Source organism: Aquila chrysaetos, chromosome 10 (genome assembly GCF_900496995.4).
Source record: "Aquila chrysaetos chrysaetos chromosome 10, bAquChr1.4, whole genome shotgun sequence".
Lineage (NCBI taxonomy): Eukaryota > Metazoa > Chordata > Aves > Accipitriformes > Accipitridae > Aquila > Aquila chrysaetos.
Window position 1 is genome coordinate 28326733 of NC_044013.1, and position 27782 is coordinate 28354514.

The 27782-nt window shown below is 43.1% G+C and overlaps 2 protein-coding genes across 13 annotated transcripts; one reads left to right on the top strand and one right to left on the bottom strand.

Moving 5' to 3' along the window:
- ANAPC13 (anaphase promoting complex subunit 13) lies at positions 1-3905 on the bottom strand. 3 transcript variants are annotated; one of them, XM_030029392.2, is made up of 4 exons: positions 3773-3905; positions 3056-3179; positions 2637-2762; positions 1-459 (listed from the first exon to the last, which is right to left on the bottom strand). In XM_030029392.2, exons 3-4 carry the CDS (start codon positions 2733-2735, stop codon positions 334-336), a joined length of 225 nt encoding a protein of 74 aa, XP_029885252.1. In that variant the 5' UTR covers positions 2736-2762; positions 3056-3179; positions 3773-3905; the 3' UTR covers positions 1-333. The 3 variants fall into 3 exon arrangements, with proteins under 3 accessions (XP_029885252.1, XP_040982969.1, XP_029885253.1); XM_041127035.1 differs by lacking the exon at positions 3773-3905 and adding an exon at positions 3358-3494; XM_030029393.2 differs by lacking the exon at positions 3056-3179 and having other exon boundaries at positions 3773-3868.
- On the top strand, positions 3803-27782 carry CEP63 (centrosomal protein 63). 10 transcript variants are annotated; one of them, XM_030029376.2, is made up of 15 exons: positions 3803-3881; positions 6754-6901; positions 8601-8781; positions 10732-10827; positions 13088-13213; positions 14095-14208; positions 16656-16892; positions 17152-17297; positions 18097-18231; positions 18863-18977; positions 20859-21056; positions 21504-21590; positions 23626-23831; positions 24412-24718; positions 27247-27782. In XM_030029376.2, the coding sequence occupies exons 2-15, from the start codon at positions 6858-6860 to the stop codon at positions 27403-27405; spliced, it is 2151 nt and encodes a 716-aa protein (XP_029885236.1). In that variant the 5' UTR covers positions 3803-3881; positions 6754-6857; the 3' UTR covers positions 27406-27782. The 10 variants fall into 10 exon arrangements, with proteins under 10 accessions (XP_029885236.1, XP_029885241.1, XP_029885245.1 ...); XM_030029381.1 differs by having other exon boundaries at positions 3808-3881; positions 6833-6901; XM_041127032.1 differs by lacking the exon at positions 3803-3881 and adding an exon at positions 4017-4512 and having other exon boundaries at positions 6833-6901.

Sequence of the window (27782 nt, forward strand, 5' to 3'; positions counted from 1 at the left end):
GACAGTAAAAACTACTTGTTCTACCACATGTAGAAAACATTTAAGATCAGAATTGGCACCAACTTAAGAACAACTTAAGATATGAAATAATTTTACATAAGAGAAACATTCTGATATTAGCTCTGAGGTGTCAGATAGCCATTGTTATTTCACACTCATTATAGAAGCATTTTAAACTGTGTTTGGTGACTGTGAGCAGAACCATCGTTTGAATCTGAGCCTTTTTCAGAAACGTTGTTTCCTCCTTAGAGACGCTTATGACAGTGATGGTCAGCTGAAAAATATTTTTTATATTGCATTCTTGCATCCACTGCCTGAAATCTCACTGATTCACTAGTTTCCTGTGGGTGGAACGTTTTCATGGAGATACTGGAGAGCCAAATCTGTCCACTTCATTTCTTGCTCTTTCACAGACTCAGTTGTGCCACCATTGTCTTGCTCTGGTTCAGGAAGCTCATTCTGAGAACAAAACAGAGGTACAATGCATTCCACACATAATATGCTTCCTGAAAGGAGCAGGTTACTAAGACTTCATATGGATAAATACAAAACCCCACAAACAAGACCAGAGGGTGCATCTGAACAATACATATCATACATACTGATCCACTTAAAAATATTACTAAGCCCAGTTATGAACAATATACTTTTCACACAAATATGGTGCTTAATCTGAAAGGTAAATTGCTTTTCCAGGACCCTGGGGCCTTGCTATATGCTCAGACTGCACACACAGCGAAGAAGAATATATAGCAAATGCAAAATAAGTAAATAATAGTACGATGCAATTATTCCATTGCTTGTTTGCAATGTGTTTCTTCTGCTGTTGCCAGGAATACAGATACTGCATTTATTACAGCTGTTATTAAGAAAACTGGTTCTGTAACATGTTACTTTCCTATGGCAGGTGAGAAATCCTTCCTCTTTCTACATGCTGAACTCAGGTGTGGCTGTGCTATATCAACAGTAGAAGTCGGGAACCCCTAACAGGTGCAACACAGAGCTGCTCATGACACAGTAAGGAGAAAGTACAGTTTAACTGAGATTTCATTTTCCTTCCTGGTATTATTTGTTCTCTGTGTTGCTGTATTGGTGCAGTCAGACAGAGTGTGTGTTATCTGCCAGATACCATTTGGGCAAGAATTCTGAGTTCTAGATCTCTGGAAATCCCAGTATGAGCTAAATAAAATTTTTCAGTTTTGGAAACAGCATATGATTAGAGCTCATTTGAGTTCATAGGAACCTCTTGAGTGAGCAGCGATCAGATGCTCGGGACAGCCTCAAATACTTTACAGCCATTTTGCTTGCTCCTTTACAATGCCGCTGAGTAAGTCTCCTGTGAATTTGTGCTGTTTTTTCTGTGATCAGAGCCAGTCCAGCCCTGCAGATCTTTATATCCACAGCCAAGCCTTTCTTTCTATTGTTAGTTGATGAGGCTTCCTGCTCTGTGGCTGCCATCAGTATGTGACTGTAAGTAGCTCAAGAGATGGCCATAAGGAAATAAACAGTAATATTGGGATACAGGGTAAAGGCAACTGTCAGCAAGGAACTAGTTCATAATATTCAGCCTGCCTAGTACAGGTTGTCCCAAGCAAAGGGGGTTTTGGGCCCTCATATCCGAGAATCATAGTTCTGCAAGATCATTCCCTCAAGCCCAAATCTTGGCAGGAAAACTTGTGTGCCATGTATATGGATTTTGGAGGTGTGTAGCTGCTCCTTGCCCTCTCTGAAAAGACAGTGGTGTAAGGGCTAAAGCTTGAGCCTAGCAATGTCACTAGCAATTTGGAAATGTCTCTGTGCTAAAAGAAACTAGCAGCCTGTCAGTCCCCACAATCTTAGCATGACTGCTTTGTCAAGTGCTAGCCAGGGTAAACCTTGTGTACCAGAGGGAACAAGGAAAGGGAAAATCCTCAGATACCTCTCACTTCCCTGGTAGTTTCAAAATAGCTAAGGAAAGACATCAGTGTGGGAGATCTGAAGCTTCAGCTCTGGGCTTTGTGGGGTCAGAGGTAGCTTTTCCCCAGCTGCACCTCTCTGGCCTTGTACATTGGATGAAAAGATAGCTGCCATGCATTGGATGCAGTGCTACAAGCAAGAGTCCTACTGCAGATGCCAGTTCCTTCACTGCTATCCTGGAACTGGCAACAGCAACACTGTATCTGGAAAAGACTGATTAGGAAGATGTTTGAAAAATTTTCAGCTTCTTTTAATGGAATTTCAGAAAGTGGAGATAAAATGTAACCAAGACTGCAACTGTCAGCATGAGACTGATCCTCTCTGTTCTACAAACCAACTGGGAAACCACTTCACACACTAGTAACGTGAAGGGGAAGCAGAGAGAAAGAATGATTCTACTCCTCTGATGCCAAACCCAGAATAGTGCGATGGGAAGGGCACTCCAGTTCTGAGGAGGTCTGGCAACTGGTCAGGGGAAGGGGGACAGAAATGTACACGTCCTCATACACACACAGGTATGACTGGCGTATAGGACAAGAAAAGAGTGAGTCAGATCCATCCTGGGAGCCTTTTGTACAAATTAGCTGCACCGCAAGCAATACTCTCTGTGCCATTTCTTGGAAGGGGCTGTGATAAACACACCAGTCTTAACTCAGATTGATAAGTAGCAATTCACCTACCAGAGGGATAGCCACATCCTCATATGGCAATTTATCCTCCCTCCACGCATCATCGATCAAATCCAGGATTCTGCCATCCCTTTGCACTTCACTGTCCATCGTTGTAGCAGGCAAGTACAGCTAAATCTGTGACACAAAGCAGATACTATTTCTAACGTCCACATCCCTAACCAAGTAGCTGGAGTTTGGACTATGGGCTTGTTCCAGTTTTGATCCAATTTCTGTTAAGCTTAAACTTTTATGGAAAAACTTGATTTTTCTAATCCACTCAAAAAGCAGTTATAACCACAGGAGAACTACTTCATCTAAAAAGAACACTATCAGACTGAATTGCAGATTGATATGCATCAGAGATGAACATATAAAACTGGCCTGTTATTATTAATTATAGAGATTTACATGAGTTTATAGCTACTGACCTTTAGAAGTCTCTTTTTGAGTGAGCTTGAGGACCTAGAGCTCCCCCGTCCTCTCTAACTCTGCACAGAACCGTTGCTTATTGTTTGCTGCTTACTCACTTTCAGTCTCTGATCCTTTGTGAATCTGGGAAAGAGGCAGAACAAAGGATTTAATGGCACACGAAATGCTGCCAAAACCTGAATTCCAGAAAGCGGGTGAAACAGGAGAAAAATAAGACTGTCCTCCACCCTCAGCTACTGTCCTCATTCCAGGGGTTTCTTGTGATCGTTCGATTATTCTTCTGCCCTCCCAGAAACCTCACCTTAGCACTCGCCCCTGTGTGACTCCTGCAGCACAGCAACCATCAGCAGGCGGCTCAGATCGTGCCGGGGTTGGAGACTACCCATATTTATTTAAAACCAAACCAGGTTTGGGACTCTCAGGAGGGTGCAGGAGCCACCTCGCCGTGCCTGGCTCCAGAGCTACACGTTGAACAGGCCTCGCCTTTACACCCGGAGCTGTGGAGCGCTCCAGCCGCCCCGGGCGGAGGCGGCCCCGCGGTGGCTGGGGACAACCGGGCGAGGCGGTCCCGGCTAGGCGCTGGGGACAGGCCTAAGCGCATCCCAGTCCCGGTAACCGGGGCGATGCGGCCCCCTGCCCCTCCCGGCGCCCCTCCCGGCCACTGTAGCCCCGTGGCCCATGTCCCCCCCCCGCCACCGGGCGACGCGGCCCCCTACCGCGCCCATCTCCGGGAGGCAGCCTCGGCGCCGGCAGTGCGCAGGCGCAGTCCCCGCGCAGGCGCGGCGCTCACCCGCCGCCGAGGCCCAGGCTTTGCTCCGCCGTTAGGTTGGCAGCGGCGGGGGCGGGGAGCGGGAGCGGGAGTGGGAGTGAGCGGGGGGACCGGTGGCAGGGGTGTTTGCGGGGAGCCGAGCCGAGCCGAGCCGAGCCGAGCCGAGCCGGGCCCGGCCCGGCCCGGCCCGGCCCGGCCCGGCCCGGCCTAGTCTAGTCTAGTCTAGCCTAGCCTAGCCTAGCCCAGCCCAGCCCACCGCTGGCCTCCCGCCGTCAGGAACGGTCGCCGACCGTCGTCTCTCAGCGGCGGGGTCCGACCCATAGTCAGCGAACCGGGGCGGTGCGGGGAGCCCGGAGCCCCCCGAGCAGGGGGGCCTTCTTCCCGGGGAGCAGGGCTGGAAGGGGCCGCGGTCAGTGCCTCGGCCTGCGGGCCGATACGCTCCCCTTCGGGGTGCGTGTAAACATCGTTAGTGGTCGTTCGGTGTCGAGGCTCCCCGTGAGGAGGAATTAAAACACCGTAGGATGAGGGTGCGCCTTCCGGAGAGGCCGGGTGGCTTTATGCCGTGGGGGACCCCGTCCCAGGTCACTTCTTGCCCCGGCGAAGCAGCAGCTGCTCGGGCTGGTTCCCCACGGGCTCCTGCCTGGCCATAGAACAGCCGGAGATGGCTTTTCCAGCGCATGTTTATTGGTACTTCTGGGAAGTGCTTGCTGCAACGTGGGTTGTGCTTTTCTGTTCATTGTAAGCTTACTTCCAGCGGCAGTTTAAAATTGCATCCTACAGTGTTTTTTAAATGTAAAATAATCCCAGTCTTTCCTCACGGGTAGTATTCTTAAGTCCTCCTGCATATTGTCAAATTTTCTCCTCTTGCCTCTACTGCAACAATTCTTTCTTGAGTTGGGATGCTAAACGCTGTTGATTTTTAAATGTTTTATCTCTTTTTTTTTTTTTTTTTTTTTTTTGCAAATACTTCCTCTTTCTTCGATTTCGGAAGTGGCAGGCCAGCTCTCGTTGTTTCAGCTGTAGTTAATGGCAGAGACTGTTTCTTTTTGTGGTATCTGTGTGGGTCTTTACTCAGATGCCTGTAATTTGCACATAGTGACTTGCAAGCTTGAGATGTCAAAATATAATACTAAGTCAACAAGCCTGATGTAGGATAAAACTGGCTAGAGGTGTCTGATTTTAAGGCTTTTCCCCCAAACTCAGGTAAGCTGGCAAGTATGCAAAGCTGGCAGATACGGGCATCTTACCTTGGGGGGCCCTGCTTAAAGCCTGTCAGAAGCAAGAGTAGATACTGTCTGGCTCCTCATGGCACTAGAGCTTTCAGTGTTGAACTGATCCCAGCCTCTCACGGAAGGACCTGCTGATAAAGGACCTGGATTGCTCTCTGGATTTTCCTTCTGAATTTTAGCAGACGTTCTCTGTGGTGGACAATGAAATCTCTCTGCTACCCACTGAAAATCAATTCTGTGTAGGTGTGATTAGAATGAAACAGAAGAGCTGTTACTGGCTAATGTCTGCTATTGCCACCTGGAGAACTGTCTTGGAGCGCTGTCAGCAGCTCTGGCGATCTGCTCATCTACTCTCCTCAGCAGCTATGCCATCAGCAGTACAACAAAGATGTTCTGCATACTGATTGATTTTTGTTGAGCACAGACGGGACCAAAGAGAGACAAAACACTGTATCGGCATAGGGATAGGAATTTTTTTTTTCCCCTTCCTCAGTGAAATACATATTTTGTGTATGTGTGTGGTTTAAAATACAGCTCCCAGGGACAGGCTTTAATCTCTGGATGGTGTTTTAAAATGCTGTAGGAGCAGGATAGAAGCTGTGATGGAAGTGAAAGAGAGCAAAGCTGAGTATGTGTTTCTGAAAGTCTCACTTTCTGTGACCCGCTCCCCATTTTGTTGACTGCTTAATAATGCCATATTAATCTTTGAGGAAAGATGTTGTGAGGATCCATCTCTAAATACTTGAGAAAGTGCATACATGTTTTGGAAACAGAAGATTGCGTGAATATATCCACAGAGTGAAACTGAAGTGTAATTTTGTATCCTCAGGATGAGTTTAACCATATTTCTGTTAGAGAGCCACAGTTTCATGGAGGAGCCACTGAAATAAATTCTACCTTTCTGGGTGTGGTTCCATGGTAACTTTAATTTTTTTTTTATTCCCCATTTTTTCCTTTCATGTAAACCTTTCTTGCTTCACAAATATGTGAAACTGCTATGTGTATGCATACATACATGTGTTCATGACTTAAACGATGTTGTTTTTAACTCAATGTACTGCTACTGTAAACGTGTGCAACTTATTTTCATAGCTTAAGGCACCAGAGGAATTTTTAAAGAGTTAGTGCTATCTTAAAAGAAAATTCTCGCAATCATGTGAACTAGCATTGTGTCCTGAATGCAATCGTAAACTGTGTGGTCTCTTTAACCTAGTCTGTAACAGACTAGGAAGAGATCTAATTTATGGATAGATTCTTACTGCTACTTGCTACAAGGTGCTTACGGTTTTTCTCTGAAGAGACAAATACCCCTGTCAGGGGTGGATCTTAGGCTAGCCCGTTTGGAAGTGCCCGAGTGTTGCTGATCCTCCACAGTTTGATGCACCCAGGAGATGGGAGATCTGCCAGTCCCGGTGTGTTGAGTTTACCCATTTGCTGAAGTGCAGATTTGCCTCCACTGCTGCTCTTTGAGTTATTCCACTTACTAGATCACACGATTATATCACCGCAATTTGATAGTGCTGAATGGTTGCACTGGGTCTTTTTTTTTTTTTTTTTTTTTTTTTGGTAGAAAAATCATGTTTTCCTTTATTTGGCAGATATTTGGCTTGTAAGTTCATGAAGCTGACCATTGTTTTCCTCACCTGTAACTGTGTGCTAATTGTAATTTTTTTAAACTTCTTTCCTCTGTGGACTTCAGCTTGCTCTGCAGTTGGATGGAGAAGTAGCCTTGTTCATATATTACCATGGGTGACTGCTGCTTTTGTGTACTTTCCTAGCTGCTAAAACCACCAGGATTTGGTGATGGAGGCTTTGCTGGAAGGAATGCAAAGAAATGAGCAGGGGAGGTATGTATGCAACAGTATACACCAGTCATTTAAATATTAACCTTCCCTCTTATTCAGAATCAAATTCTCTGGTATCGGACAAAGCTTCTGTTGCTTAAATAAGGGCTTTGGAGTTTGTCCACTAGCGCATGCTGGTGGACAAATACAGTGTGCAGTGGTCTTCAGCTGGTGCAGAAGTAAAGTCACTGGGTGAGCTAGCTTTGCAATAATCTCTTGTCAGATATTATAGTCTTAATTGTTAGAAATTTAGTTTTATGTCTTCCTGAAAACCTTACCTCTTTGTTGTTGTTGTAAACCCTTCTTACTGTCTAACATCAGGAGCAGTTGTAATTAAAGGTGTGAATAAGTATTTTTTTTGTAACAGCCTTGCAAGGTTAATGACACATGACTTTGTTATCTGTTTTTATTGAAAACATCTGATTATTTCCTGCTCGTGTTGAAACTGCACAGTCTCATTCATCTCTGAAGAATCCTTAACGCTATCTCTTAGGTGAAAGTATCTAGGCTTTTGGATCCCCAAGAGATACTGTAGTGCTGATCATGGAAAAAAATGTTTTATGTGTTAAACAAGCGTGGAAGCAAAAGTCACTGATGCCATTTTCATAGTGATCTTTGAGAATGTGACTCAAGTTTACTGATACCGTATCTTCTACAGAGAACTGGTTGCAGAAATCAGGTTTAGATTTAGCTTTATATCAGCAGATGCTATGAAGGAAATATTCCTGCTCTGCATAATAGTAGCTAATATTTGGTTAACTTGCAGGACAGGGTGAACTTCAAATTTAACTGATTTTGGCTCCTTTAAGAAGTATTTCTTTCCCTGTAGAAAAACTGCCAAGTTGTGAAGTGTGCATGTGCCCTGGGGGAACAGGAAAATTTCAATCCCTTAACCTATTGATTTCCGTTTCTTTTCAGTGCTTCCTTTTTGACAGGCAAATTAAAGGGGTAAAGATCATCATGGAGTTCACTGCCCTCTAGGGCTGTATCTTGCAAGCCTTAATATTGTCCCTGGCTTAGCAGCTTGTGAAATTTTAGAAGAGTTAGTTGAATTGGCTTCAATAATTACTGCACAAAATTAGAAATTGCAGCGTCGCTAGGGAGCATGCTCTCCCCAATGGATTGTGAATGTTCTATTCTTCATTATCATGTTGTCATCCAACCCCCTCTGCTTAGGGGTTTGTCTGCATTTGTGATAAACCTCTGTTTTCAGTAGCTGATAGCTTGGCTGTAAGATTTCTCTGTTGACTGAAACTTGTTATAAAATGCCTCTGCCTGGAGAGCAATTAAGGTAAATACAAAATATGGATCAAACATGCTCCGGTTTACATAGATAATGCATAGTACTGAGACAAAGGCATAAGTGTTTGTAGGTGCTTGTAACAGTTCTCTGTATAGAAGGCAAACCCCCTACATTTAAAGTGTGTAGGTCATTTGTTCTCACTGAGATTTCACAAGTATTCTTCGTTGGTCATTGCCAAATTTAGATCTCTGCCCAGTGATACGAACATACCACTTGTGAGATACTGCATTAGAGAGTGGGACAAACACGTAAGTATTAAGTATATTTCTCTGCAAGCTAATTTGCATAGAGTTCAAAGCACTGCATGTGCAGAGTTGGTCCCTTCGTGCAAATCAGTTCGTTCTGCTGACTTTGTTGGTACAGTGCCTGCTTTGTAACTTGAAGCTCTTTCCCTTCCAGCGGTGGGTTCTTGACTTCCTGTGAGGCTGAGCTGCAGGAGCTGATGAAGCAGATTGACATTATGGTGGCTCACAAGAAATCTGAATGGGAAACACAGACACAGGCTTTAGAAGCTTGCCTGAGTGTTCGAGAGCAGGAACTTGCCTCTGCCAGGGCTGCTCTGCAGGAGAAATATAAGGAGGTACCTCAGCTTCATACTGTTTTCTGATTGATGTCAACCTGTGTGTTTTACATGTCACAATGCAATATAAAGGCTGAGCCTGAATTTCAGAGTTTGACTTTGCATGGACGTGTGTTTCGGGTATTGTTTCATCAGTTTTGATTTTTTTTTTTTTTTTTTTACTTTTTAAATGCTAAGCCGAAACAAGGGGTTACCTTTAGCAAATAGCTGTGCTAAGTGAAACAGGAGCCTGTCTCATAGTTGGAAATCAGGAATAGAATTTACAAAGGAGCCTGGTGGAACAAGGTGCCTGATCTGTAATTCCATCAAAGTGAAGCGATCAACTCCTTAAGGGTTGGTGGAAGTCCACAGATTGTCAGAATTGTCAGAAATTGTCAGAATTTCTAGAGAGGACCCAGAGACACTGGATCTGGCTATAACAGTAATCAATAGCCCCGCAACCTGCAGTCATTGGTGGAAGAAACATTTGGTGGTGTAAAATACACCAAGATATTGCTGGGAGATTCTCCAAGGGCTATTTCATGCAGCTCAGGTTTTGTAGCCTTTAATTAAAGACCTGGGGGAAGTGCACCAAATTTCTGTATCGGTGGAGAAGTATCAGTAAGTGAAGTTTCTGCATAGGATGTGAACCATAAACTTTCTCTTCTGGAAATGAACTGATGTATCCACCAGCAGGAATCTGGGTGGCTATATCTTAAGGTCTAGCCACATTGACACTTTCTGAAAGTGTTTGAAATTTGTTCTTATATTTATAGCTGCTGTGTCCTATCTTTCAGCAGACTCTTCTCTACAAATCGTGTTTTGGCAGCTCTCTGATGAAGTTGCTTTGACTTCTTGGGTTGAAAGCCAGCTGATAACTGCACAAGCAGTTGGGTTTTTTGGGTGCCTGTACAACTATACTACGCCTCAAAATTACCCAAGTACTGCTGTAGCTTTTAGTAATTTGGTGTGGAATCTAGTAAAATAGAGAAATGGGACAGGTTGTAGCAACAGTGGGTTAAGAACTCTGTAGTTTCTTGTTAATACGGTCAGGTGCTTCTACTGGTCTGCATGGCAAGTTTTGGAACTAATGTCTTTGTTACAGAGTTATTAAATCTGGAGTCATGCCACAGGATTTTCATTTGCAAGAATGGTGATTTTTATCATATAGGTTATCATTATTATTATTATCAATTGTATTTTCTCAAGGAACTTTTGAAATATTTTTTTACCACCAAAAGCAAACGTTGATTTCAAAACTGAACTGTAAACTATGGTTAAGGTCACTACTGGAGTATATTCATGCTTTTGGTTTACTCATGAATTTTCTGTGGCGATTTCTTTTAATTTGTTGGCTTGCTGTCCTTTGCATCTGCAGTTAGAACGGTGGCCACTCTGGTTTGTGGGTGGGAAAAAGATGGAGGGGGGGAAGACAAAAAAGAGTCACAGGAGCAGTTGAATCAATGCAAGGGAAGTCTTCCCCATGAGTTTCAAAGCCCCATTTCTTTCTTTGTCCCTCTCATCTCCATGTGGTATTTGGAATCTCTGCTTCACCTGACTATAGTAAGATAATGATATGGCCATCTTTCCTCTTGGTAGATAGCCTGACATCATAATGTGTGTTTATGAAGAATTTGATGAAAATACCAGATAGAAATAGCTTTTTGACACAAGCCCAAACTGTAAGCTTCATTCCCAAAAATGAAAGCCAGAAACTGGCTCAAAACAAGAGGCCGGAACAGAAACAGTTCAGGCCCCAACCTACCAAAGATTTAGGCATAGACTTAATCTGATTTGTAGTGAGTGACCCCATTGAAACATGCAGTTGTTAACAGAATTAGGATCTTTTAATAGTCATTTACCACTCCTACTATAATGTATATTTATGAAATGAAAACTAATCCTAGTACCTACTGACAGTAAAGTCCACTTCTATTGTTTTATTTGTTTGCTTTTTAACTCTTCATTCAGGTTGGCATGTTGCGTCACCAGGTAGAAGACATTGAAAAAGCCAAACAGGACATGGTTAAAGAATATGAACAACAGCTGAAGAAATTTCAAGAGGAGGTAAGTTGCAAAAAGAGAAGGTTGGTTTTTAGTTCTCAGTTGACATACGATCTGATAGGTGAAATACTTTGTGTCATTGCTTTTGTTTAAATGCCATACTTTTAAAATTTCCCATTCTTTTAATGTTTATGTTCTTACAAAAAAGAGCATTGAGTGTAGGCAAAGTAGTATTTTTATGCTTCATTAGGCCTGTTTTTTGCACTTTGGAGGAAGTTGGTGATGAACAGAAAACTGTTGGAGTAGAAATGTGTAGTAGATATATTCTTGCAGTTTTCATGTGTTAGACATCTGCAGAAGTTTACTGCAAAAATGTCCTGTGTTTGCCCATGCTAGTCACCATAGTGCTTATTCTGAAGTTGCCATGGGTACAGGCAGCAGCAGTTTGCTCTTTCAGCATTTTGTGAAATTAAAAAAGGGTGGTGGTGCAACTGGCCTGGATCGTATGAGATCAAGAAATGAGAATGGTATGTGGTCTCATCTTCTTTTTGCCTCCAATGACTCTGATTTTGTTGGTAAGGATTTTGTTCTCTCAAGGCATATCAGTCTTAATACACTTAATTAAAACTAAGTATACTTAGAAAATACTTTCTGAAAATAATTTCAGAGCTTTCATCTCAAAAAGCTGCTTCTTCACTGCAAGGTGGTACATGTGGAATGTCCTGCAGGTGGTATAACAGCATTCCATGTTTATGCCTTAACTCTTTGCCTGTCTCCACTTGCTTGTCAGTAGCAGCGAGTTAAATGGCATGAACAGCTAGTAGAGCATTGACCTGTTTTCTCTGGAGGGTTGGGCCTAGTTCATGCTCACTGTAAGCCGGAAGTTAAATTAATTTAGTAGTCTCTGCTCTGAGGACAGAAGGCATCTGTCCTCATTTAAAACACCTTACTATTCAGTATGACTAACAGTCGTCTTTCACTAGATGTTCCCACTGGAATTGTGGATAAGCTGCAAAGCAAAGCTGAGGTGCATTGGCAGATCTGCTTAAATTGCTAAGGCTAAAATACAGCGTGTGTGTTGTGGCCAAAATTGCAATGTGTTGGTATTTTACCCACACAGTATTAATGTAGATGACGTTAAGCTCCAATATTCCTCAGTCTTCTGTTCTTAGTACCGTTTGGGGAGATTCCTTCTGTCTTGATTTACCACTGTTACCAGTAAAATTACAGGTACAGTGTCTAACTCACTGAGGTTGTTGAACGAATAAACCTGTACTTGTAATTTTCTGATGTGTTTGGCAAAAGATGTTTGTATATTAACTCTAAGCCTGTACGCCTGTCCATTCCCATTGAACATGCCTAAGTAGTTTGCTGACTCAGGGCTCTGGAGAACCTTTTGTGATCAGTGCATGAGGTCTCGATTGAGATGTTTTTTCTTCTCACAGTCCTTCTGTGGGCTTAGCTTTCTCCATCAGTAAAATGGGAATGATGACTTCTCAAATTCATGTGGCTGCTTGGAAACTTTTTATTTAATAATTGAGTTGGGGGGAGCTCATCAGATGGAAAATTCTGTGCAAGTTGCAAGTGATTATTTGCACAGAGGGTCATTTAAATGTCAAGAGTTTTTTCCTCATTCCTGCTTCTGATATGACTTTAGCATTCTAGCAGTAGGCGTAGGAATGATATTTTCTGTTGGCATTCTCCACTCATTGTGAAATACATAGTGTATCTAATCAGAAAATGACAGATGAAGTAGTGTTGATATTATGTATAATGGCAATTCTCAAATCTTCCTTCTCCCACTAAGCAAAAGAGTTCCGGTTCCCACCTGAGCTTCATGAGTGTATTTTAATCACATAAGAAATTGTACCTCTGTGTAGAACTAGCCCCCACCCCATGTGTGGTGTGATGTGCCCCTCTCTGAGGAGATCAACCACAGGTACTGCCTGCTACTACTGTGACTGGGAGCCACCTGTAGACAGAGGGGTACCATGCTCTTACTGCATTAACAGCTACATGTAAATGTTCATCTTCTCAATATTTTAGTCATGTTTTAATAGTGGTAAGACAGAGGCCTAATTAGAGCTGCTGATGTCACGACTTCAGTGGCATCTTGCTACTCTTGCACAGCTAGGTGTATTTTGCAATGCTGTTGGTATATTAGATTCATTATACAAAGAGAAGTCTTCGCTTCTGAGCTGTGTGGCCTTGATTAGGGGAATTGTTTGTGTGAAGCCATTTTGTGTGCCTTCTCTCAAAGTGCTGTTTAATTCTTGCCTTGCGGCCTTGAACAAAGTTGTCTCTTTCACTGTATTCCTTGCAGTTGTCCAGGCTGAGGAGGAGCTATGAGAAGCTGCAGAAGAAACAACTAAGAGAAGCTAGAGGAGAAGCTAACAAGAGACAAGGGGACGACCAGTTTGAAATAAGCCGACTGACCAGGAAGCTGGAGGTATGTAGTGAAAAAGCAAGTGCCAACCAGAGTTTGTATGTATTAATGTGACTTTCTGGGCTTCACTGGTGACTGAATAGTCAACTAGGAAGTGGGCTATGAATCCTGCTTTAAAAGTACTCTCCATCTACTCTCCAGGTATAGCTCTTCTCAACTGCTTGTATAATAAAGGCGGTTTCCTGCATTGGAGCATCTGAGTATGCGGGATAAAGTATGCTGCTGTTCTTATTCTTAGACTAAGTAAAAAGAAGAAGGTGCTGGAAGAGTAATTAATTATGTGAATGGAATGAATTCCAGTGTGGTGAGGTTGTCATCTCACTTCTTTGAGGAGGAGGGAGCTACGTGTCAAACTTCTTCTCAACCCTGTCTCATCTTTTAATCTTTGTGCTATGCTGAGCTCAACCGCACTCAATTTTCTTCTACTGTACCTTGAAGATGTGTCTAACAAACACATCTGACTGATGTAGTATCCAATTTCTGGAGCAGAGATTAGCATTAAAATTCTGTAGTTCGTACTTGTCATCTTAGTGATTTCAATAGCAGCGTGTTTGGAAGCTAAAGCCAGTCTGAATTGTTAAACCTCTGACAGCAAATCCATGAAACTAGCCATGAATCTGTTAGCACTTAACATTTGTAAACAGCAATAATTGACACTGACGTTTTAACTCAGGCGGGAAAGAAATACAAGCAGCCCATTATGTGAGGGGTTTTATACTGCTGAGTTGGTGCATCAGATGATTGGCTAATGGTTTCCCTGCTGTGGGGAAAGGTGCATGAGGATATGGTGGAGAGAGAAAGCAAACATGGATATAAACTAGAAGGGGGCCTTCTTGTCAACTGCATGGATGTACTGCTCCAAGCCACCCCTGCTGTCCTTGCAGGAGTTTCGTCAAAAATCACTTGACTGGGAGAAGCAGCGCTTGCTTTACCAGCAGCAGGTGGCATCGCTGGAAGCGCAGAGGAAGGCTTTGGCTGAACAGTCTGAGCTCATTCAGGTACAATTAATATGTGCTGAAAGTTTCTTGTTTTGTTTGTGGTAACAGGTGGGAGAGGAGGGAGGGGAGAAGAGGGAGAGATTAATGAAATCTCTCAGGCTTGAATCCAGTTTAGGTTGCCATTGAAATGACTTTTAAAGTCCCAGTGGAATAAGGTTTACTTGTATGAGTGCTGTATGGGAAAAAAGATCTGGAGTCTGTCAATAGAGGTTAGATAAACCTCATGCAGCTCTCCCTGCCACCCCTCCAATTAGTAGAGAAGATAGTAGGATGAAGCTTTCCTTAGGAGGTAGAGACCACAGCATATGACACTTTACAATAGCTGTTACATCATGTCATCTAGTTCAAAGCTGTGTACCTGCCAGTAGCTAAATATATGTACCTTGTGGGTCCAGCCCAGAGGATGATGTTGGAAAATAGTCTTCCCCTATGACAGATACTTCTGCAAAGTACTGAAGTAACACCAGTTTTCAGTCCTGTCCCTGCCCCGCCCACCCCTCCTCTTTTTTAAAAGTCTCTTAAAGGCAAGAAGTAGTGGGGCTGCTGTTCCTGGAAAGCTAATCATTTAGTGAGTTAGTGGTGCTGCAGCAGAGTAAGACGAATTGACCTAGAGCACAGCTGTGAAGTCACACTGACACAATCACAGCAGACACTGATAAGAAGCTCTTGCTGGGGGCTTTACGCTTAATGGGCTCCTGAGTTGCTCTTGAGTGGAAACTCCTGCGAGGAGGAAGTTTGTGATGACAGGATTGAAGCTGGCTCTGACAGGGGCTTTGTGAAAGGCTGACACTAGTAGATCTACAAATGCAGAGAGAGTCCTTGGGCAGAAGGTCTTGCTGCTCTGCTGTCTTTGTATCATTGATGGCTCAATTGTCTGAAAACAGATGTGTCCTTGGAGTGCAGGCTGGTATACTGGAGTGCAGAGGAACTCTTCTCACTGTGCAGCAGAAAAACACGAATTCGGGGAGATTTTTCCTAAGCAGTGTAGACGACTTAGGTGCAGAGGTACTGTGAACAGATTGCCTGAATCCAAAGCCCAGCATGAAAATGCTAAATTTTTGCCTTGGATGTTTCTATGCATTTTGTATGCTTGGTTGTTTTTCTGGCACAAGGTCAAGCTGAGATCTGTGACCATGGAGTACTTCCCCTTTCTCTTCTTTCAGCTGGCTTCCCCTCATATCTTTCAGTGCAGCTTAGGGAAGCCTGGCATTCTTACCCAGTGGTGAGCACCTTCCTGTAACACCTGCAGCCTTTAAAGTCAACAGGTGAAACTTGGAATTCTGTGCTGTCCTGCATGTTCTGTGACTGGAAATAAGAGATAGCTTAAATATTTCTTAATGCAGAAATAAATATTCAGGTAGTCTGGTACTCCGGTTTCTTGGGTGGAGAAAGGCTGTACTTTAAACTCTTGCCCCTCCTGATTATGTTTTCTGTCACGACTATTCAAATAATGAAAAGGCTGTAATCAAAATTATACCACAGTCTTCCAAATGCACAGTTCCTGTAGTTTTTCTTAGTTATGAGGCATTACGTATCAGGAGATAAATCAAGGCATGTGGTGATTCTGAAGCTGGCGGGAATTGCTACTCTTAGAAATTGGAAGTAAAAGACTACTTAAATATTTTTGTTTCAGCCTTTAAAAATTGTAAGGTACTATTCAAAAAGGGAATATATGAAGTGAATATCCTTTAGAATCTTATATGAGAGCTGGCTTGTTAAATTTCACCAGCTAGCTACATGGAAAGAAATGCTATGAAATAAAGTATTGTGCCTATAAATAATAGAGCATGTATTGTTTGCTAGTCATAAGTTCCCTCCAACTTTTTTTGTCAGCCATTAAGACAATGAAACATTCAAAGTGAGCATTCTCACAAGCCGTTAGAACCAGATATTTACTGCATAAAGTGAAACATAATTGACTGTTACACCCAGTTTGGTTTTTGATCTGTTTGGTGGTTGTGTTTTTTTTTTCATTGTGCACCAAGAGCTGCTTTCTATCTTGGTGTGAAATTAATGATTGGGTGATCTCTAGCTTGTGTATGGTATTTACAAACCCTCTTACATGCTGCCGTTTCTCCTGATCTAGCCTTAGGTTAATGAGCAAAAAATAGTTGTTTTGCAACAATAGCAGCTTTGTTGTTAGGCAGTTCATACTTGGACAACTTGAGTGATTTGAGTTCTGCTTTTCCCAGATTCTCTTTGAATCCCTTTTGGAGTCAGAGGGCCCCCTCATTTTTTTTTTTTTTTTTTTTTTTTAATTCTGTTTGCCTTCAGTTTTGCCCATCGTGTAACCCTGCAACAATACTTTCCCTAATTCCCTGAAAGGTAGTTTTGCTTACTTTGAGAATGTGGCTTGTTACACAAAGAAATCAGTAGTTGTTTTGAATGTAGTTTTGATATACTGTGTTTTCTATAATTTAGCTTTAATGCAAACCAATTACTCTTAGCAGACTCAGCTTGCCAATCGGAAGCAGATTCTGGAGTCGGTGGAGCTGGCCAGCCGATCAGAAATCCAACACTTAACCAGCAAGCTGGAGAGGGCCAATGATGCTATCTGTGCCAACGAGTTGGAGGTGGAGAGGCTTAACATGGTTGTGGACGACCTGACTGTAAACAATCGGATGATTCTGGAAGATCAGCAAAGAGTTCAGGAAGAATTAAGGCAATCCAAGAAAATGTTAGAGGTCAGTGGAGGAACTGTTAGGAAACTGAGTATAAAGCAGCGCTTGTGAGAGGTAGCAGGAAGGCTTTTCATCCCAGAGCTCCCATCTCTAGAAAGAGCCTTTGTAAAGTTCCTGATCGGCCTCAAAGCTGGCTTTGTACCCATATGATGCTCTGCAGGATTTCCAAGGGTTCCTTAAAAGTCTGATCAACCTCTCATCGCATTACAGCAAACTGATTTGGTCCATCTTGCAACAGTCATTCCTTCTCCCTCCTGTGCAGGTGCTACAGGATGAGAAGATGGAACTCAGAGCCACCTTGCAGTCTCAGGAAGATTTCATTGACAGCTCCAAGCTGCACCAGGAACAGTTACAGAAAGAGCTGGCCAGGCTGACTGAAACTCTTCACACAAAAGAACTCCTCAACAGGTAGCATCTGTGCCTTGCTGGTACTTATGCTCTTGAATCCAGTTCTATATTCCAGGTTCTCCCACTGAGGACAGTAAAAGCATTTTCATACAGCTGGATCTGTACTGGTTGATATATAGAATGGTACACTGTAGTTTCCCACAAGTGCTGCGCTTCCTTGCAGCATTTGACAAATTGCATTGCTTTTGAAATCAACTGATAACTCAATGAAGAGTGCGGAAGGGATCAGCATTCTGCTCAGCTAGGTTTCTGGAGGCAGCACAGGGCTTTTGAGTTTCTTTTTCCCCAGGCATTTTCAGTCTAGTGGTGGAGGCCTTTCAGGATTTGATAATGTGCTTATTGACATAGGTGAAAGTTCTTACCTATTTAATGATGTCAGATTAGGGTCTTGGTAAAGTAACTACATATGTGGCAAAATAATCTTGGCCTTCCCCATCTGCACTGGCAACATGCAAAAGCTATAGGGTTTTGATGGCCGTGTCAAAAGGTGTTGACGTATGTTACCTAACAGCCACGCTGTTTCTTGCAAGCTGGATGTCTGCTAACCACAGAGACTGTCTGGATCAGGGAGGCCAACATCACAATAGGATGTAGTCTTTTTTAATCAGCCTGACCTCAAAACAGGGGGCTGTCATCCAGCTGGTATGTTTGCTTATTCATAATGCACGCAGGTGTCACCTACTGTTGGGTTTTGTGTATTTTTCAGAGAATTCCAAGAAAATGGTGGTTATATTCCCTGTATTAGTGAACTCAGACATGACATTTCTGTGCTGAGATTAAAATTCATGTTTCTGCTTAGGGCCTTGGAAGAACATTTGCAAGAGAAACAATTGTCTTCTCCAGGGCTGGAGCTGGAGCATATACTACTGCAGCTGGATGTTGCCCAGAAGAAGGAACAGCACTTACAGTCAGAGGTGACTCATCTTGAGAACAGGTAGCTGACTGCATTCTTCCCCTCGATGTGCAATGAAACTGGGATAATAATATAATATCTAATATATTGTATTCATCAAGTTAACGGGTCTCACTGATTTTTGTAGGCTTATTTTAAATATCAAAGGGTTAAAGAAATCAAATGCTATTCATTTTATGGTTCTAATAGTGACACTGTTTTGCTAATTGGTTGGCTACTTTTCACTGCACACTGTGGGTGTTTCCAGTGTTTTAGCTTGCTTGGGCTTAGCACCTTCATTCATAATAGGTTAAGGAGTCTTTGTTAGTCAGCTGCTAAGAACCAGATCTAGACCTTCCTGTGAAATAAGAATTATAAACAGGTCTTCCTCTCTGAGTTTGTGGTTTTCAGACTAATGTTTGCATGGGAAGTTTGTAATCTTAGTATGGTAAAGAAACAAACAAGAAATGGCTATTATCTGTTAGATCACCTTCCCAATCTCTTTTGAAATGATTTTGGTAAACAAAACCAAAGGATTGGTAAGGAACTTCTAGGTTAAGAGTCCGGGTTCTGTTATGACAGACATAGGAGACTGCTTGGAAGATCAAAGTTTCTCTGACCATGTCCTCCTCATTGGGGTATTCTAATCTGTAGTTTTACATTTGGCACCCAGCCTGGTGTCTTCAAATGCAAGGTGTGTACAGCTGAGTGAAGAGTTGGATGAGAATATCAAAGAGCTGCAGTCAATGGAAGAGCACCATACTGAGTCAAAGGCAGAGATTAAAAAGGTAATATCACTTTGTTCGTGGAGAGTGGGAAAGGTACTTGTGGAGTCAGCTGTTCCTGTGTGTGTCATGTGCCTCAGCAGTGCACAGTTAGCAAAGCTCCAAATGGGACCAAAGGCCAGGAGTGTTGTAGAGGCAGTGATATGCTGAAGGGTGAGGAGCAGATCTGACAAAGGAGGAGTTGAGAGGATAGGTTTGCAGGTTGCTGTACATAGCTATGCAGCTTACTTTGTGAGCATCTCTTAGGCCTACCTCTACGTGACGCAATGCTTCTCTATAGCGTGGAGATACTTGAATTAGTGCTGGAGGGGCAAATATGCAAAGAAATTAAGGCCTGGAATGCTGTGTTTAAGCCTAATACAGGCTCCCAACAGGATGAGGAACAGGGAGGGAATGGGCTTTGCTGTAGTATGTCCTATCACACTTGAGACAGGGCTTCAAATGTGTTCTAGTCCATATGTGAATAAGGGAGTTTGCTTCAGCCTTGATACCTAGACGTGAACTCAGGGGCTGGAAGAGATGGAGCAGCTTATCTGCCACGAGGACCTCGCCCTAGTGCTCTGTGCACCTGAGGGAGGCAGGCCTTCCAAAAGGCTTGACTTTTAATAATGGTCTAGATCAGTTAGTGTGAGAGCTTTCACTGGAGCCTGGTTAGAGTAGAAACCTTATTGGACTTGAGTGACAAATCTCACTTCTGTGAAAATCTTTCATCCTTTATTCTGAATGTACAGAGGTGCAGATCTTGCCAGAGATGCGTGCTTGGTTACACATTTAAACAGCCACACAATAAATGAATCTTCTACAGGCTGCTGGGGAGGAAAGAGAGATTTATTATGGTTGTTTCTGTTTTATATACTTGGGAGGCATTAAGGTGACATGGAGATAAATCACCATATGTATAGTATTTACATGGCTAGGCAGAGATTCTGGTTCAATTTTCTAAAATGCTTGTAATTCTCAGAAAAATCCTGGAAGTTTGGGTGGTTAATATTTCTGGCTAATGGAATGGAATATTAGGGAAGAAATTATGCTATGTTGTTGTTCTATCATGTCACTGAATAAATATACAGTGTGCCTGCCAGAATACTGTATGCAGTGCAGTCTGCCATCTCAAAAAGGATTGAATAGAACAAGATAAGGTATGGGAAAAGATGACCAAAAGGATGGAGTGTTTTTTTACACAAGGAACAGCTGAATGGAATAGGTCTTACCATGCTGGAAAAGAGATAAATGAGATTGAACATACTAAAAATAAAATCATGCCTGTCATGTGGAAAGTAAATAGGGAATAATTATTCTCTCATAATGCAGGGACTAGTGGTCGTCAAATGGAGTTATGAAAACAAAGAGGTATATTTTTACCCTGTGCATAGCTAGCTTGTGGAAGTTTGCCATGGGTAGCTTAAGTTGCTACAAGCTAATATTGATTCAAAAGACTGAGGACAAATTCCTGGAAGAAAAGTCTGGCTAGAGCTATTTAAAGATGCCATCTCTGCCTCAGGAAGGCTGAGTGGCAAATTGCAAGGTTATATTATGAAAGTGTTACTGTGCTTGCCCAATGATGGTAAACCTTTGGGTATCTGTTGTTGGCCACAGAGATAGAATGGTGAGCTATAGAGACTGTGATTCGATTAATTATGGGTCTTCTCAAGTACTCTGCAGCATGTAACTTACGTCTTGGCCCAGTTGGCAGTTCATGGTGTGGAAAAGGATTGGGATGAGGTGGTTTTCAATCAAGAAGGACAAGCATGCACAGAGGGCTTGTTACATAGAGCTTTTTGTTTTCCAGTACTTAGACTTCACGTTACCATGTGCAATACTTTTGCTTTTTTGCTGAAACATCTTTTAAAAGCTCATGGGTGGTGTGTGCGTATCTTCCTCCAGCTGAAAGAGCAGCTCATTCAAGCTGAACAAACTCACAGCAGTGAGCTAGAAGGGATGAAAAGGGAAATCTCCAGGTTGACACAAGAGTTACACCAGCGGGACATCACAATTGCATCTGCAAGTGGCTCCACATCAGACCTAGAACAGCGGCTGAGAACAGAGATTGAAAGAGCAGAGAGGAAAGCGGTGGAGCACAGGGTAAAAAAGGCAGAAGACACTTATGCTGTCTCTTTAAGGGATCTGAAGGCTTGGAATACCATCCTAGTTTTTAGCTATATTAATAGTTTCCTTCTCTCTTCAACATTTGAACAAAGACTTTGAGACCCTTCTGATTAAATCTTCTAATTTATGGTGTTCATTGAATCTGTCTTGCTGCTGCTTTTCAAACCAGTAACTGACAGTCCCACAGAATTCTTTGAGATCATTCATGCTAACTAGGCCTGGATGATGACATCTTTGAAAACTAAAGTAAATGACTGTGCATGGTTATTTGTATGGTATTCTCTATAGGCTCCCTGCACAACTAGCGGCCCCAAACTTGCTTTGTACTTGTGCTTGAATTCAGGGTGGAAAATGCTTGTAGGGTGTTGTGGGCACGTGTTGTGTTCTTTTTTCTGAGCTTGTTGTTTGCCTCTGTCTCCTCAGGTAATTCTGGTCCAGCTGGAAACCTTGAGGCTGGAAAACCGTCATCTCTCAGAAATGCTGGAAACAACAGAGTGTGGTATGCTAGAGGTATACATTAGGGACCAGAGATGGGAAGCAGCTAGCATTGTCTGTCCCCTGCCTGAGAACAGTAATAGTCTTTGCTCAGGCCTCTCAAAGTGCTTGGTAGAGTTCAGTGAACTTAAAACCCAAGCAAAAGGGGCAATTTATGAGGAAATAAGGTGCAGAAATACTGAGCATCTTGTTCAGTCAGAGAGTAGTGAGAAGAACTGCAGAAACAGAGCCCTCATCTCAGTTTCTTCTCCATCGGGTCTAGCCAGTGTTTTTTACTACATGTTGTTGCATTTCCATTTTATGCCAGTTTACCTCAAACCTCTGATTCTAAATCTGTGATGTCCCTTTGACCTGCCTCATTGCTGTAACTGCTCTGGTCCTTGCAATTTCTGGGGTGAGAGCATGTTCCTCTCCTGGTGAGGAGCCATTTGGCAGGGCTGTCCCTTGCACGCCACAGGCAGGTTGCAGCCTGGGAATATGGGCTGGATGCCTTGGGGCAACACACTGGGAAGGGACACTGTAGTGGGCCACTGCTGATGTGGCACTCTTGAGTCTAGGTGAGGCCACCTCATCCAGAGGAGAAGAGGGGAGCCTGCATGGAAGAGGTGCAGTCTTGGCAGGAATAATACCTTGAAGGTGGTTCATTTTAGTGCCTGCGTGAAGGAAGGAATGGCTAGTTTGCAAATTCTGTCTCACATAAACCAGAGTGGGCCCCTCACAGGGGCAAGGACTAGATTCAGACAGCTGAAAACCTAACAGGAATATATCATCAGAGCTTTTATCATGTCAGATCTGTGGGAAGGACATACTCAGCAGTTAATACTAGTTTGGGGTGATTGTCAAACGTGCCAAATTCTTGGGAAAGTGTTGAACAGAAGCTTGTGGCTGGTGAGATGGAGAAAAAACAAAGCTTTCTGGAGAGCTGATTTGAGACTGAAATGACCTAAGGCCCATTACTTTCTACTTGAAGTGCCTGGTGGGCTTTTGCCTGCCTGACTTACCAAAAACTTGGTAGCAAAGTGCAAAGCAAGAAACCTCTTTAGGGTTTTTGTTTGGTTTTTAGGAAAAAAAAAAAAAAGGCGCCACAGCCCCATGGCACAGGAGCTACGGATCTTGGCCAGGTTTTTTTGGAAAGTCCTTAGATACAGCAGTGATGAGAATGAATTAAGCATCTAAATTTAATAGAATTGGCAAAAAGAAAGTGGGAATGTCACAGGAGTAGAAACAATGGAAATTATATCCACCTAGCCTGGTAAGGAGAAGGTGGGGAGAAGCAAATTGTTTAGTTTCCAAAAAAAAAAAACAAACAAAAAAAAACCCCAAAAAAAACCAAAACCACTTTTACCAGTGAAAGTTTCTAAAGGGCTATGGGTCATCACAGCTGGGGAGGCATATGCACAGCCTTTCATACTTATTACTGTAGGCCTTTGCTAAGTTGAGTGAAGGGATCTAGAAGTGTTCTTGCAAGCAGCTTTGCTGGTGGGTCACATGGAAGGTAGTTTCTCACTGAGAGTGGTTACTTCTCATCAATGGCTAAGCTACTGGGGTATGTATTTCTTCACACCTATAGGAAGTATCTGGCAGAGCTTGCTACTCATACCCGGAGAGTTGCTCAGACAGACAGTTTATGGGGGTGCCACCTGAGTGTTCCCAGCTTTGGCTGAGAGGCTTGCATCTTAGCTGAGATAGGTGAGGCAATCCTAGAATATAGAGCTGGAAGAGAACTTGAGGTCATGTAGTCCTCCTCATTATCCCGAGGCCAGAGGCAGATACATCTGAACTAGTCTTGATCTGTATTTTCCTGTTTTCAAAAGCATCCAGTGGTGAGAGAGACTTCCTTTCCTAGGCAGATCGGCACAGCTTGTCTGGATGCAGACACAATAAGGAATATATAATTGATTTGCTCTTATGAAAGCCTTGACAATTTTGCTGGTCAAATTGGAGATTAGAGGGTACACCTTAAGGAATAGCTTGCCAGCCTTTGCTCTGGATTTGACTATGATGTCTTGCAAATCAGAAGTTTTGACTTCAGCCCTTCTCTGTCCATTAGGGAAAAGATGTCACCCTAAGAGCATTCAGTGAAGACTATGCTGTTGAACTAAATAAATTAAAATCTGAGAACCAGCAATTGCGGAAGGATCTAGCAGAGGCCAGAGCAAAACTGGAACTCACTTGGCAGGTCTGCCAGGATGAACCCGAGGGCATTGCTCAGCAGATGCAAGATGAAGAGCCTGAGGCCAGGGATGTGCAGTACAGGTGAGTGTTACTTGACCCCAAGGATGCTGCTTCCTCATTATGAAGGAGAACAGAAGGTGTGGAGATGTGTGGGTTTTTAATGATGTGCTTTACGTATAGTATCTATCTCCAGCACATAGTAGTATGGGAGAACACAAGGACTGTTTTGGAATCTGCCTTCATGCTTTAAGTAGTGCAATAGCTTTTAGTCCCAGCTGGTTTGCGTTTTGCAAAGCCAGCTAGTATTTGGCTGTCTTTTGACTGCCTTTGCCTTTTTCTTTGACTGAGAAGCAGTATGTGCTTTTTTTGGTGAAAGGATTAGATTTGGCCCAGGTGGCTGTGCTCCTTTCTTTTGCAGTACTAGGATGTGCAGACTGTAGTTTTTGGTATCTACAATAGCAGAAGAGTGAGAGAATTCCCTAGAGACTGGATGTATATCTGGAAGTCCTATGGAATAAGAGCTGGTTTGGATTGCCAGGGCTATTAGTAACTTGTATGTTATTTGTTATCTCTGTGGAAGTTATCTCTGTGGAAGTTTTTGCTAAAGTTCAGCTGCTAAGAGGCAAACTCAAACAGTTATGTGTTCAAACCTGCCTTCCAGGACAACTTGGGAAGCACAGCACAAACATGATGAACAAGCAGAGAGAATATATCACAAGCCTGATGGGACTGTTCAGCATCATCAAGGGGAGCCCCAGAGATGGGGGGCTGCTGAAGTAGGAACTGTGACCCCTGAGATGGGTGAGCTACCCACCCAGACCACCAAGAAGAACTGCATGGAGTCACTTGCTTTGGGTGCCTTGCTGGGAACGGATTCTTTGCTCCATGTGCTGGATGGAAACAAAGATTTTGCAGACGAAGCGTCTAAGCAGTCCATCTCAAATCATCAGAGAGAATCTGTGCCTTCGGTAAGCAGTATAGAAGCTGGTTGCTATTCAACAGCTGAAGATATAGCTGGGTTCTCATCTGGCAAAAGGAGCCAGATTTTTGAACGTATGATCTGGCTGCATGGTGTGTATGATTCTGTAGGCATATATCAAACATTAAACAGGGAGGAAAAAAACACTGCTGGATGCTTAATACTTGGACAATGGGAGCCATGTCATTGTTCTTCAGAACTCTCTGTGGAAGGGCTTTGTGTTTGATATAATTTCTAAGCTAATTTCAGAAGCTCATGGGTCTCTCCACACTGGTGCTGTACATCATTGTGTACCGTGACCTGCTTATGTCAGTTCAGAATTCTGCTTCAGCTTTTGGCTTGGGTTGGTGGTGGAGGCTCAAAGTGGATGTAGAGTGCTGGGTATTTCAACGTACATTTTCTGGGTGAATCTGAAAGCTGGTGCTGCACATCTATGTTCACTGTAATGCACAGGGTGAGTTTGACCCCTCTGAATGGGACTGCACACTGAACTTAAAGCCACTTATGCTAGCTGATAGGAAAACCTGAAATCGGTGCTTCACTGCACAAGGGGAGGCTATTATTTTTCCTAGTCGCTGATCTTACCTTTTTAGTAGGGGACAGTGTTGGCACCTTCTCTGTACTTTTACCTCAGCTCAGTTGCTGGAGGACTTGCCCAAGGTACAGGAAACTTAGATTCAATCACTTCTTCCTTTGGTGTTTAAGACCATATATCCTAGTACTGACTGTAATGACCAGGGTGTAGACTGACTGGAGCAGGGAGGGGAATGGAAGAGGGACACTGAGAGCAGTTGTCATACCCGGGGCCAGACAGGGCTGTAGTAGTTCAGAGAGGGGAGAACCTTGAGTACTGGTCCTTGCTCCAGATGTGTTGCCTCTTTTCTCTTCTGGTTGTGTGTTGTTAGCAGTGACAACAGCTATTTTTATTTTGTGGGGAGCCCAGAGAAGAGTCTCTAAGGCTGACGAACAGATAAATGGAGGCTTGTCAAGTTTGTGGATCTTGACCAGGTTTACTACCAAGAATAGATCTTGATTGTTTCAAGACTAAAGTAGCTTGTGGGCATGTCCGGAAAACAAATGTTTGGAGCTTGGGGAACTGTAATATTCTAAATGGAAACTCTTCAGATTGCAGGATTGGAACTGAAGTGCAAACAGTTCCACTTCAGGGTCTGAGAAGCTCTAGGGCTTGATGTTTAGTAGAAAAGAATGTGCTGCTTTTTGTTCTGAAAGGTAGAAATAAGGTTTCTAAGGAAATGCAAGTATTTCTCCTGGTGTTGACTGGGACTCCCTGCTCATGGTTAGGCTCTAGTGTCTTTAAATCAGTTCCTTTAACATTAAGAGAGGAATATTCTCATCAGTAGGCAACAGTGGGGTGGGAGAGATTTGCTTGTTATCTGCAGCCTTTTTTCTGCTTCCCTTTGTTCCTGCCTATTGATAAAAGAGCAGAAAACCATGAGACTCCAGGATTTGGAAATAACTAGTTACATTCTCTTGCCAAGACACTGAGGCAAGTTTTTTGTAATGGCAAGCTGCCCCTTAGTAATTTTTTAATTCACCTGCCAGCCCCTGTGCAGGAAGCTTCTCTTCATCAACTCGTAAATTAAGCCTAGTTTACGATGTTATTTTTGTAAGTTAAGAACTTGTGGGTAAGTGATGTGAGTAGCAGGAATAGTTCTTGACTGTAAAGGAAAGAATCTGGGGTATTTTATTAACCATTGCTAGCTGATCTGAAGTGGTGTTCAGTGAGCTGTGATGGGAGTTTGGTGTGTACTTCCCCTGTAGGTTGTACCAGGAACCCATTACTTCAGGGAAGAAGAGGAGGTATATAAAAGAAAGCAGAGATATCCCCAGTGCCCGTCCAGTCTTGGCAGTTCTTTCTCTTCCCTGGAACCCATATTCTGAGATGATACTGCTCACTGATATTTTTATGAAGACAAGGAGCAGGATGTAGACCTTAAGTGTGAGGCTGCACTAACACACCCAGGACAAAACCCTTGGTATTTTGTAGTGGCCTTTTCTGGAGTTATGCTATGATTGCACATGCCATGTCCTTCCCTCTCATTATTTGAAGTGGAGGGGCTGGTAATTGAAGTGAAACTGCAATTCCCCATAGTAAACAGTCAATTCCTATTGATACCTCTGGGGTCAGGGTTCCACCGGTGAAGTGCAATGGTTATGTAGGCACATGGAGAGCTTATTTCCGTTCAGCTGTAGCCCCCCAGGGCCTTAAAGAGGGGAGCAACTGGAATGGAAAAGTTATGTGTGCTGAGGTACTGATTTTACTCCCTGCAGTTTTGGCAGAGGCTTGGGAGGTTTTCACTGTTCGTTGGAGACTGTTGGGAGGGTCATTTACCTATGATACAAGCATGAGACTTGAGTGCTTAGTCTGCCCAATAAGATAGAAATGACACAAGAGCCCTTTAGAAGCATATTTAGTTGCGTGGTTTGAGGATCAGTAGTGTTTCTGGCTGAAGCTTGGAATGAAAGAATACCCGATATCGCTTTGTTTCCCTTTAGTGCCCGCTGCCTACAGCTTCAGTTGGATCGATAGCTGCAAGATACCTGGAAGAAGAAGAACTGAGATCCCAGCGCATCCTGGAGTGCCTAAATGCTCACATTGAGGAACTGAAAAAAGAGAGTGAAAAGATAGTGAGACAATTTGGACACCAGGAGTAATGTTTCTTACTGAATTTGAATGCTGGTTTATTCACGGGGTTCCAAACTCTGACAGGGGAGGAGCCTATAAACCAATTGCCATTGGAGCTTGAGTGAGAGGCTGTTTCTCCCACTTTGAGCTGAATCAGCAGGATGGATATTGAGGAAAGGAAACTCCTCCCTAACATGTCTGATCTGATGGAGTGTGTTACACCACAAACACTTTAGTCAGCTTGCTGTAGGTCAGAAAGCTGCATCAGAGGTATGTGTTTGTGCACTCACTCACAAAGAAATTATGGTGTTTCTTAGAAGCAAACCATTTGCTAGTTTTAATGTAAAGTTTTTAAAGTATATTTTATACATATAAAAGCATTGAAATAAAACAGAATGGAAAAACA